The 13,259-nt window shown below is 32.6% G+C and overlaps 1 protein-coding gene across 1 annotated transcript; it reads right to left on the bottom strand.

Annotated features, from left to right (window-relative positions):
* Positions 1-575: 575 nt before the first annotated feature.
* Positions 576-3,311, bottom strand: LOC113711086 (uncharacterized). The gene is made up of 3 exons (XM_027234230.2): positions 2,077-3,311; positions 1,136-1,364; positions 576-1,022 (listed from the first exon to the last, which is right to left on the bottom strand). Exons 1-3 carry the CDS (start codon positions 2,988-2,990, stop codon positions 858-860), a joined length of 1,308 nt encoding a protein of 435 aa, XP_027090031.1. The 5' UTR covers positions 2,991-3,311; the 3' UTR covers positions 576-857.
* Positions 3,312-13,259: the final 9,948 nt, after the last annotated feature.

The following is a 13,259-nucleotide window of genomic DNA, read 5'->3' as shown; positions in this document are numbered from 1 at the left end:
TGGAGTGGATACCCTTCTTCTGGTGTAGTGATTGATAATCAATGCAAGAAATGAATCTCAAAAGTTGTGAAAATTAAGGAAACATTTTCCAACCCATCTTTTTTGAATAGCAAATTATCTCAAATAATACTATTTCACTTGCATCATAAACACATTTTCCAACTCACATTTTCCTTTTTATCTCGCATACAACGCATCACAAATCTAAACCCACCTATTATTGCATTCTTCTTTTGTTTATCAATTTTTTATGGGAAAAGATGAAGTACCACACAAATTTGAAATTTCACACTGAGTTGCTTTGCTTCTAAATTTCAAACTCTTGCAATAAATGAGAACGGAAGAAGACATGCACCCACTGCTTCTAGTCATCATTTGATCTAATTCCTCCGAGTCATAATTTCATGTACTTATTAAAAACTGTAATCATGTTAGAAACCCCAATCTGACAATGAAATTCTGTCACTTGTTCCTTTCAAAATGCGAAAACAATAATAGTCACAACAGCCATAGGATAGACACTGAGTTATAGCAAAGACTGACAGGGCAATGATGAGGCTGAGGACAAGCTGGGATCAAGAACATGGTCTCATATTAGTGCAGTGTTAAAAACACCAAAAAATAGAGCCCAGCACCTGACATACTTGCAAGTGGAGAATTACCCGCGGAGAAAGGAGCTTTCAGAAAATTGCTATGTCATAGATGTACAACTGGATCTATATACAAGTGTTGGTCAACCAAAAGCTCAGGCTCAACTCTCCCTCAACCTCCAATGAGCTTTTTGCTCACAGGGGTGGCTCAGATTTGTAGTACATAGAAATTTACTCAGTAATAAAATTTACAATTGCCAAGAAATCTTAGATATTAGTATCGCAAAATTTTCCATCTATCCGATTCTGAACTGCTTTAACAGCAGCCACTCTTGCTGCAGTGGCAGCTCTATTTGCAGCCATGACTGCCTTGTTTACTTGTTCATCGACTCCGCGAAAATGAATCGCTTTTTCTGCAGTTCTTCTAGCAGCCTGCAATTACAACAAGAAAGAAAGAAAATGAACACAAAGAAATTGTCAAAAGGCCAAAATTTTCATAGGATATTAAAACAAGGGCAACAAGAAATCATCGTTGAGTGATTCACCTGCACTGCTCGAAGGACTGCCTCGTTTAATGGAGGTGAGGGATTTTTAAGATTGCCAAGATCCCATTCCCCACATTTTGTGTCACCATTTCGAAACGTATACATTCCAAAGCCTTGCTTTCGGCCTTCATGCCATGATCCCTCATAACAATGGCCGTTGGCAAAGTGATAAACACCAAAACCATGAATTTTATCTCCAAAGTACTCACCAGCGTATCTATCTCCATTCCTGCACAAGAATCAGAGCCACTTTCTCATCAATAACCTCCTACAAAGCTTCCATATCTCTAAATTCCAAAAGGAATTACTAAATTGAACAAATAAAACATCTTCCAATGACTAATCCAAAATGCTTCAACGTGAAGGTTAGAATTGTACATTGAGCTACTCAAAATAATTTTGCAAATCACAGTAGCATATAATGCAACTGGACTCAGTCAACACTAAGATTATAGAAAAGCTGAGCAGGGGGGCAGGACTGAAACAAATACAAATAGCAGCAGAAGCTGCCATAAAGTCCAACCAACCACTCCTAAAACATGGAAGCCCTACCTTCTGCTTTTAATAATTGTACCAAGCAAATCTCCATCAATTTCAAGTCAATTTCAACAATTCCACTCATCTTGCTCTAGCAATAAACAAGAAATCAACAGCAATCCAATCCTCATGTTCAGCCCAACATCAACACAACTTACGACTGCCCCTTCAAAGGAAATCCAAATTATCCCCCTCCAACTTGCTTAAACAATAACCCGAAAAAATCACAACACAATCAGACTTCAAAAACATAGCAGCACCTAAAAAATCAAGTCCTAAATCACTTTAAACTAGTCCCACAATTATTTGTACTGGTCCATCCATCAAACAACTTAATATTCCACAAATCTAAAAAAGTATTCATAAATAAGCCAAAAAAAAGGCCCACGAAAAATTTTACTGACCGGAAATGGTAAACACCAAGGCCATGTTTGACACCAGCTTTGAATTCACCAATGTAACAGCTCCCATCAGAGCAAGTCTGCATTCCAACACCATGACTCTGCCCATTAAACCATTCCCCAGAATAAGAATCTCCTGTATAAAATCTATAAACTCCATACCCATGCCTTAGGCCATTCCTATACTGCCCTCTATACCTACTCCCTCTAGCCCAGCTTTCTATCCCATACCCATCATACCTCCCATCAACCCAGTCCCCCTCATACCTCCCATTCCCAAAGTAGTTATACACTCCACTCCCATTACACCTACCCTTATGAAACTCCCCTTCATAAAAATCCCCATTGCTGTAAAACTCCACACCTTCTTTTATACATTTCTTCAAATTTTTCTCTTTCTGGACCTCCTTGGTGCCCATGTCCGGCTGCTCACCGATGAACCATTGAACCGATTTTGACTGGTTCTTCGACGACCATCCGATTTTCTTCCCATACTCATCAAACAAGTGCTTCAGAACACTTATACTCTGGTGGATTAAACCCTTATTCCGTTGTGCGAAAAACAGCAAAACCGCGACGAAAATCAGAGCCAAAAGAAGGTTTTCCGACGAGGCGATTTCATCCCTGTTAAAGAAAACGAAAAGGGTGTACATAGAAATCAAGCAGAGAACAAGAACTGGAGCCAACCGGGCTGAACCGGAAACCACCCTGGACGAACTGGTGGTTGAACCGGGTTTGGAGTGAGGTTTCTGTTCTTCTAGGTCTTGGTAATGGTACCCTGCTGCTTCCTCGTCATGATCAGGTGTGATCTCGCTCACGGAAGATAAGCTGTGGATGGATGATCGGATGGTCGGAGATGACCGGAGAAGTGAGGAGTTAGTCCTCGTAAGCTTCGCCTGGCTCTTCTGACCGTCCATTACAATTATAATGGTCCCCCTAAGGGAAAATCTCAACCCTTGAAATTTTCTCTTTTTCAAACTAGTGGGTCATCCTGTACCGAGATAGTCTTATCATGTACTCTGACGCCGGCTTCATCCCTTCCCGACCCTGATTTAGTGCGTGTACTGCGTGTGAATTTCAAGCACTCAGAGAGCAGCAGTGTGTGTACTGTGTGTGTTTTTTAAAAGCACAAAGTGCTACCAGAGATGGACAAGAGAGGAAAGTGTCCTGAGAGAAGAGTGAGAAATTGTTCAAATAAAAATGGGAGAGAGTGAAATATGGGAAGTTGTGGGGAGTGGCCCGAGTTTTACGTGTGAATATATAGATAATGGGGTGGAGCCACTTGGGGTTTATCTGGACCGTTGAAAAATTGATCGTAGGGTGGATAAGGAAGGATGGGTTTTGACCGTTGGATGAGGGGTTCTTTGGGAGTTCCCGGTATTGACGGGAAGATACGGTCGTCGGATCTAGATTTGGCCCTTTCGCCTTTTCTTGTGCAGGCCGGCACGTGCCACACACTTTTATGCATAAACTAGCGAATTTTTTGTTTCGTTTTTTCTTTTCATTTTTTTCCCGATTTAGCTTGGGTGAAGATTCAATTACCTTGAAAGGCAATATATATTAAGGGATAATTTCAGAAACCTTCCCTGAGATTTTATGAAATATCACTTAACTCCCTTGAAGTTTTTAAAATCTCACTTAGCGTCCCTCAAATTGACATTTTGATAACATTGCTAGCCCTTCTAACCAAAGGTAATATTAGAAAATTCATGTTTGAGGAGAGAGACTATTTTAGTGCCCTTAATACTCTTAGGCTATAAAAAAAAATGAACATTTTACAAATCAAGAAAAAGAAAGTACTAAATTGGAACCATCTTAAAAGTGAGATGATGAAAGTTGATAAAAATTTATGTTATAGCTAATAGTCACTTTTATAGCAAAGAGAAACAGTAAAAGCAAATACTATTCTTTAAACCATTTTTACAAATAAAACCCTCCATAGTGATGAAGGCAATTAGCTTATAAAACTTATACATGTGAGCAAAAACACTCAACAATAGATGAAATTCAACTTCAATATCATATAGAGAATTTACTCAAAATAGACAGACTTTTTTATGGGTGTGAAAGATGAAAATTTTATTATAAAAAGAAAAAGTCAGAATTTGAAAAATCGCATAGTTCGGAGCTTCTTGCGCTTTACATGAATAGGAACAAATAAATAAATAGATAAATATAGTTGTGAAATACCAAAAAAAATGAAAAACAAGAACCTGCAACTATTCTTCTCCAAATGCACTGAACATTTCATTGATTAAATTTTATATTTCATTGACATTTGCAATTCAATTACATATGTATATATATATATATATATATAATATGAATGTACGTATGTATGTATAGACATTGTTAAAGAAAAGCAAGAAATTAGAGAAAGAAAACAAGTTTAGAAATTTTAAATATGAGGGTATTATTAACAATTCTTCACATTTGATATTGGCATATGGTCTCATTATCACTTCAAGGGTATTGAGCGAGATCTTAAAAATCTCAGGAGAACTAGGTGATATTTCGTGAAACCTCAAGGGATGTTTCTAAAATTATCCCTAGTATTAAACTAGTGCTAGCAAACTTCTCTTTGATAAATCAAAAATATTTAAAAAAATGAAGAGAAATCCTATATTAGAAGTAAATGTATTTGAATTGAGGGATTTGATGAAGAATTCGAAAGCCTCTCAAATCTCTCTAATTGTTGAGATTATTTAAAAGGTATTTGAATTGTAAATCACAAATTATTATAGTGTTTAAAATATATTTTGTTAATTGATCAATTATAATTTCAAATGACTTTTGACTAATCCAAACAACTAGAGCGATTTGAGTAGATTTCAATGCTTTCATCGAATTCCCCAATTCAAATGAAATTAAGCAATTAATATGTTGAAGGAATTTATAATTGATAGAAGACTTAGTAATTGCCGGAATTTATGTGTGTATATATGTATATGTGTGTGTGTATATATATGTGTGTGTATATATGTTTGTATGTATCATAGTTATTAAACTCGGCCCGGAGAGGAGACCGGCGAAGGAGGTGGATCAACTGTCAACGGGTCACTGGTTCAACCGGTGGGTGAGTAGTTGAACCAGTGGATCATTAAATATATTTAAATATTATATCTTATAAATTTTGATATAGGATATATGATATAAATTGTAATAAATAATGTCATAATAAATATTCATTTAATTTAATTTGCTATAGAATATTTAATTCATATAAGAATCAGCAAAACATAAATTTAATTAGTAATCCACCAAACTTCAAGTGTAAAATTTTATATGTTTACTGTATTTATCTAGGTTATTTACGAATTTTAAGTGCAAAAAATTATTAAAAATAATATTTTTCTTTAAAATAAATTATGTAATATGTTATTTTTGAAATCTATTTTATAATTTATAGAATATAGGGGTCATAAGTTTTATTAAAAGATTCCAAATAAATTTGTTTTGGAGAATTAAAAAAATAAAGGTAAAACTAACAAAACGTTCATATAGTATAAGAATGACCATTAATTAACAAGTGACAAAGTGGTCTGGTGGTGAGTGTGTCATAAACAAGACCAAAGGTCTTGGGTTTGAATCCAAGCAAGGGCTTGGAAAGGCTTTTTTCCTCAAAATCGGTTTGCCCACAAAACCGGCCGGGTTTCCGATTTAATCCGGTTGAACCGCCGTTCCATTGAAAAGTCAACGGTTCACTTATAGAAACAATCTAATTAAAGAACCGATTCGATTTAATTGTCGGTTCGCCGGGTTGACCGGCCGAACTGCCGGGCCGGGCCGGGTTTAAAAACTATGGTATGTGTGTATTTATGTATGAATCTATGTATTGTAGAGTGGCTTTTAAGTGGAGGAGCCTCTCAATAGCTTCCAAACTATCCATTCTTTTTTTTCTTGGATTTTTCATTTATTTTAATTCATGAATCCATATTAACTGTTAATTCATGAATCCAGATTAACTGTTAATGAAACTCTATTACCATCTCAAATTTAAAAATTGAAACTTCAAATTAGAAACCTTTAACTCCTTAATTAAAGTTATATTTGTCTTCCATTAACCGTTAATATTTCTAATCATATTCATTTTTGGAATACCAAAATCTGATCGATCAATTGATTAGTCCGAAATCACTCTATCTGCATTATTTTGATGTTCAGTAAAAAATCCATTTCTCCGTAACAATAATCGTACGGGTTCATTCTTATATCTATAGAAGATTCATTTGTCAAGCCAAATTGTAAGGGATAATTTGATTAGACCCATTTTAAAACAGTCAGCATATTAAATCTTTATCACTTCTCTTCTACATGAATATCCCATTTTTTTGTCCGATTACTACATTTTAATAATTATTCACCAATTTATATAACTAAATCATTTTGTTGTGTGTTTAAACTTATTTTATTATTATATAATTAAATCATTTTGAATAAGTCCGCTACTAAATTTTATTTACTTTTTCTTCCACATTTTGTTTAGCAACAAAATAGCATATCATTGTAATAAAAAAATAACAACATAGCAAGTTAGTAAATCAATTTTTACTCGAAGAAAGGGAAAATATATACAAAAATTGCACAGAGGAACCTAAAATAATGATCATAGTGAGTTTCAAATTTTGTCGCTTTTCAAGAATCTAAAAATAATTTAGGTATTAATGCAAATAATCAATTAACACTTAGGAAATTTATTAGACTTGTATGAAAGCAAGGGAGGAAATAGTATAAAATTGATAAAAAAAAGAATAGAAGTTAAAGAAGAGGAAAAAATGAGAAATATATCAATGCAAAAATTAGAATATAATTATTTGAGTAATTTTTGAGTTTGAATCTAGAACAAATTTAATTAGATTAAGATGAGGGGTAAAAAATTTGAATGGTCCTCGAACTATCTAGTTCGTTAACTTTTAACCCTTCAACTATTAAGTGCATACTTTTGCCTCTCGAACATATAAAAGGGTGACTCTACACCTTTTTAACGAAATTTATGGTAATATCACTTGACATCTTTAAAGTTTCAGAAATATTATTCAACACTCATATCAATGAGATGGGACCATTAATCACTATTATAGCATACGAATTGACAAAATTATCTTTACTGTTTTAACAATTTTTAGGCAAAAAATTATGGAATAGAAAATTTTAGGCAAAACATATAAATCTTATATTATAATCAATTTGGTAGAAAATTCAATATAAGACAACAAAAAAAGGTGGAATTGGGAGAAAAATATATCTCTCTCAGTAAATGATTATTATAAGAATATTTTAATGATACAAAGTTGATATCGTTACATAAAGTATGATTTTTTGGAGATGTTAGTAATATTTTCAAAACTTTAGAAATGCCAAGTGATATTAACAAAAATTTGAAGGGAGGTTTCTAAAATTATCTCTAGTAAAAAAGGTGAGAAATATACCCTTTTAAAAGTTTGAGAGGTAAAAATATACACGTAATAGTTTAGGGGCAATCCAGATTTTTTGCCCTAAAATGAGTGATTCAATCTTTCAATTTATACCCATTGATTAATGAGTTTAATTGGTCACCGATTTGAATCCAATTAAATTACATACGTAAACCTATTTGTTGATGGGCAAGTCACGTAAATAGGTTACCCATTACAGTTATAAATATATGAAAATGATAGTATGACAGGAGATAAGTGGACTGTAAAATTATCGAAGAGTTAGGGTAATTAAGTAGGAGCGGAATAAAGCAAAGAGAACGTAGGATTTGAGGGAATAGAAAAGGGTTGCAAGGATGTGAGAAAGTTGGGTTAAGAAGGTAAGGAAGAGGGTAGTGAAGAGTATAGAAAGTATCAAAGAGAAGGAAGGGGTTATGGGGTGAGGAAATTGGTGCGAATGGGGAGACTATGGGAGAGAGGGAAGGGGTAATAATATTGTACTTGGTGTACCTTTTTGTTTCAGGGATTTTTTGCCATATTTTTTAGTATATATTAAGCATTTAGATAAGATACATAAATATGATATAAATCATATGCTCCAATAGTACTCTTTTGAGTTTATAATCTTTTTTCGTGTAACTATTATAAATAATTCATTTGCTATTATTATAAACCCAGGTATAGCACTGGTTAAAATACTAGTTAGTATGTATAATTTTTTATATTAACAATTATTACTCTCTCTTGCATTTATATATTTTCTCTATTTAATCTTACCCATCTCCCTTGTATTTATTTACTTTTCTTAATTAATCTTACATTTTGAAAAATATGACACCTAAAATATATCTTACCAAGCGTCCACTGGATACTAGTTAGACACACCTTTGAGTTATAAATCCAATATATTTCATGTCCATGCCTTGTTTGCAATGCAGTTCTTATATTTCTCCAAAAAAAAAAAAGGAAAAGTATACATTTTGATGGGTACTAGTATAACATATGTTATGGTATATTGAATTTTGAATAGTATGCTCCTAGCTGGATTTGCTTGAATATTATTAAAAATAAGTTTGAAAGTGCCGTGCCTTTACTAAAAAAGTACGTTTAGATGATAAAATGTTGAGTAAATCTTATATACACTGATAGTGTATACACTATCACCGTTGGATTCATGACATATGTGCAAAAGTTGAATTTCAAATTCAAATTTTGTATAATTGTCATTCATCCAACGCTGACAGTATATACACTGTCAGTGTAGGAAAGATTAATCCTAAAATGTTTAATGAATATCATTCAATAAATTTAGGAGTAGAAATTATGGTGTCAAAAGTACTTTCAGCAAAAGTTTAAAATCGGTACTTTTAGAATAACTTTTGTATTTTAAAAAAATGAAACATAAATTTTGATAATTTTATCATAAATTATAAATTGAATAAAGAGATAACTATATTTTAAAATCAAAATAAAAAATTATCCAATACAATAAACACTTATCCAAATACTATTCAAACAATATATTTAAGCACTTAACAAGTGCTTTAATTGAAAGTTCTACCAAGTGAAATACTTTTTCCATATGCCACGACGCTGGCACCAAGTCTTTTTTTTGGTCAACACGGGCACCAAGTCATAAGCTTTATTTGCTGAAAAAGTATAAATAGTGAGACTTGAATGGTTTATTTTAAGAGTAAATCTTATATACACTGATAGTGTATATACTATCACCGTTGCATTCATGGCATGTATGCAAAAGTTGAATTTCAAAACATATGTCGGTCCGTCAATAACAATTGATCTCAAATAAATTATTAAACACATGTCACGTTAAATGTTTCTTTGAATAAGTTGTTAGTACACCACATTCATGGTCTCTTTAGCATTTGCTTTCCATATGTAAGTTCAATTTTCTAAAAAACAAATTATGGAGATCGATCTCTCTTAAGTCTTAATTAATGCCTATACCACCCGTTACAAACACCTATTACACATTTAGTTCTTGTCATTGATGTTTGGACAGTAAATATATTTCTAAAAATGTTAATGCCTCATCATTTTCTTGTTTTAAACTTTAATGGCCTTTAATACATGGTTTTTCTGCTATTTAATTTTTTGAAGGCCGTGACACTTTTCACAATAATATTGTAAAAAAGTTTACATGATAAGAAAACTACTTTTCAGCAAAGAAAACTATTTGATTACTTAAATTACAGATGCACTCATACATACCATCTGCTAGACTGCAGGGACTTTCCTTGCACAAGAAATACAAATAATTGCTAGTACCTTCCTGCATTTTTTTTTTGGCTTTTTTACTTTTTTGGTTTAGAACTACATAATCATATTTCTTGTATATATGGTTTTCATTGCCTTTTGTGTTTCTGTGACGAAAAAGAGTTTAGAAAGAGAGAGGGAGAAGGGATGTGTGCTGTCGACTTTTAGTGTAGATCTTTGTGTCTATATTTTATTGTGAGATACATAAACATATGAGTATTAACTTAATATTTACTTCTTTTTCAAACATTAATTCTACCATTGAAAATGGTATACATATAATTGATGGTATACTTCAAATGAGTGTGTTTGGAAAGAAGATCGTTTAGAAAAATTTTTAATATTACAGCACCTTCTGTACTTTAATGTAAATAATATAAAAAGATAGTTCAAAAAATAAAAAAAAATTTAAAAACGTGTATATGATGCAATGAAATAATCACCTATCCAGAACAATTATGATATCTAAAACACTTATACTTTCAATTTTGTATCATAAATCCACTAATTTAGTTATCTGGTGTTTCATGGGTTTGGTTGATGATATATAAGGGGTTATCATATACACGTGTTTGGTATACAAGATAGCAAAAAGAGTTCTGCATTCGAGTATAAAAGTAACATAAAAAGCTTCACAGTACATTATATGCTATATATGCTATATGGAATTTATCAATATTCGAAAGTAAAATGTAAAGCAAAATTCTTTGATAGGAATTTTATGTGCTTAACTTTGGACTGAATTAAGTAAAAAGTTTTTACTAAAACAGTCAAGAAGCTTTGCTTTGTAAGATGTCCATGATTTATGATTACGATTTTGCATAGGTTAGACTGCGAGACAAAATCTTTCTTTTGTGCAATGCCCTCGTCACGTCACAAAATCAACCTTTTTATGCAGTAACTTCATTACAAGAAGTTGATGATTGTAAATAAAAGCGTCGTATATTCTCTCCCCTTTCTTCCTGGAAATTTTTACCTTTCTTCCAACTCACTTCACTTACCTCCCACTCGACCATCCACCTCCCCTTCTTGGTACATAAATCAACTAGCCTTCTTTATGATAGTGGCAGAATCATGTTTAGCTAATTGCACCTCTTTAATTTTTTAGGAATCATAAAATAACCTCTAAAAATTTTAGAAGTTTTAGTATTGTCTCAGTCTGTCACCCATTTGAGGGTTGAAATTTGACAGTATTCTCTCTGACACTAAGATTGCCCTCAAATAAGTATTGAAATTTTTATAGTGGCCCTCAAAATTTCTACAATGAAACCTTGAACTAAAATACATAATAGGATGCATGTAATCTTTTTTTCCTTTCTAATAAATGTTATTTTCTTAATACTGAACTTTTCTTAGGGTTCAACCATATGAGTTACAAATGAACAGATTAAGCATTCATTTGACAGTTCGATTGTGTACAACTTATTTGCCTATTGTATATATTAGAATTTAAATCTTGTACACTTAAGCATAATTCAATTATGTACTATTTTATACCATTAGATGACCTGGCAAAAGCTAAATCACAATCTATAGATTTTTTTAAATAAATTTTTGTTGGTCTAACTCTTATTTTGATATAAAAAACATTATTTGATGAATTTATTTAAATGGGTAGGAAATCTTTAGCTAGCGAAGGCCTGTAGTGTTTGGTAGAGGTGGGCACGGCCGGTCGGGCACCTTGCGAGTAAGCTATATTTTTACCCTTACCTGCTCCGCATATCAGCGGGTACTCGATTATAAGGTACCTGTTGAGATATGGTCGGGTCAATGGGTACCCGCCCCATCCCATTTATCATTTAATTTTTAAAAGAAAATAATTTATGCTAATTTAATTTTATATTTTACACATTCATCTAAGATTTAATCAAGATTTTTTTTCAAAAAAGTTTCCTACCAAGAAACAAGTATCCGAAAAGAAGACAAGAAAAAGTAAAAAAAATTAAAAGAATTCAAAATCAATAAAAGATTGAAATAAGTAGCACATTTTTTAAAATATATATTCCACATTAATTAAACTATTTTTCTATAAAACATAAGATCATAACCTTTACAAATGAATCTTGTAAATAAACTATAGTCTCTCATATTTGGAATGCAATTTGTTCAATGAAATTGCTTATTTAACTCAAAAAATATTATTTGATAGTATGTGTAAAAAAATAAAAAATAAATATGCGAGGTGGGTCAGGTACCCACAGATTTTAAGTATGTGACTCTAATCTGCCCCGCTTTTAAACGGGTATCGGGCCATCTTTTGACCCGATCAAATAATACGGATTGGGTATCTTAATTTTCAGATCGGTTCGGATTGGATATGGCGGGTTTTCGGATTAGCAGATAATTTTGCCCACCCCTAATGTTTGCCGTGGAAGACAAAATAACAAAGGAAGTAGTGGCATTTGAGAAAAGCCAGATTTCTTGGGTCTTGTTAGGGTAATCTCTTCTATACTTTAAAATCTTTACTTAATTGCTTGATAACATTAAGCGCTCTGATCATCCTCCGATCCTTTTCTCTTTTTCCTACTCAACTTGTTCTTTTGGTCCTTTTCAGTTGCCTAGATCCATTTTTCAAATGCAAGAATTCGTTTTTTGTTTATTTATCCACAAAGTTATGTTTATGACCCTCATATTTTTGCTTGATTTTATTGCTTCAGATTCCATTAACAATTTTACTTAAATGGAACAAATGTTATTCTTTAGAAATTAAAGAGTCCTACTTTTATGTTTAGGGACTAAAGTGAGAATTCAGATATAATTGAATGGTGTACAATGGAATAACCATTAGAGTAACAAAAATAAGGGTAAATTTCGGAAATCTCCCCTGAGGTTTCCTCTAATCACATCTAGCACCCCTTGACTTTGAGAAATCACACTTACCGCCCTTGGTAGAATGATGTGACATGCTGTACCAATCAGTAGAGGAGAAATTACAATGCTACCCCCTATTATTAAGTAATTCTTGTGCACGAAAATGCTGCAAAAAAAAATAAAATGGAAGCTATAGTAATTCAAAATTGAAAGAACAAGCTTGCTATCATTTTTGGCCCATAATTTGAGTGCCATTTTTGTTATCTTGTAAAGGCAATGTAATGGAGTAATAGGTATACATTATTAACTACTTCACACTGTCATTAACTCCAGGACCATATACAAGACAATGTGCATGTGATAGTTTCAGGTCGGGGGAGTAATCCAAGTCGTTCACAACAAAATGCCACTTTGAATGTCCAAGTTAATTTGCAGGCTAGCACAAGTACTGCTCAAAAAAAAAAAGTAAGCATTATCATACCAAAGATTCAAGATCAATTGATCCCAAACTAGTGCTTTGTTTTTTTGCCGAACAATAAACCAACATAATATTGATTAAGTTGTAATTTTCTGATATAGAAAGGGAGGCCTTCAAAGAGAACTAGAGATGCTGTGAACAATGTCACCCATGATGAAGATGTAACTCCAACATGGGGACAGCAAAACCCCTTTGGACCACCTACA

Source organism: Coffea arabica, chromosome 10e, assembly GCF_036785885.1.
Source record: "Coffea arabica cultivar ET-39 chromosome 10e, Coffea Arabica ET-39 HiFi, whole genome shotgun sequence".
NCBI lineage: Eukaryota > Viridiplantae > Streptophyta > Magnoliopsida > Gentianales > Rubiaceae > Coffea > Coffea arabica.
This window is presented reverse-complemented; position numbering and strand designations above follow the sequence as displayed.

Bases quoted from the DNA above. Each gene is read 5' to 3' on its own strand.
- LOC113711086 (XM_027234230.2), bottom strand. From the start codon at position 2,990: ATGGACGGTCAGAAGAGCCAGGCGAAGCTTACGAGGACTAACTCCTCA. The intron at 1,365-2,076 runs GTCAGTAAAATT...ATTCTTGTGCAG, and splicing joins CTTGGTGTTTACCATTTCCG to GAATGGAGATAGATACGCTG. The intron at 1,023-1,135 runs GTGAATCACTCA...TTGTAATTGCAG, and splicing joins CAGTCCTTCGAGCAGTGCAG to GCTGCTAGAAGAACTGCAGA.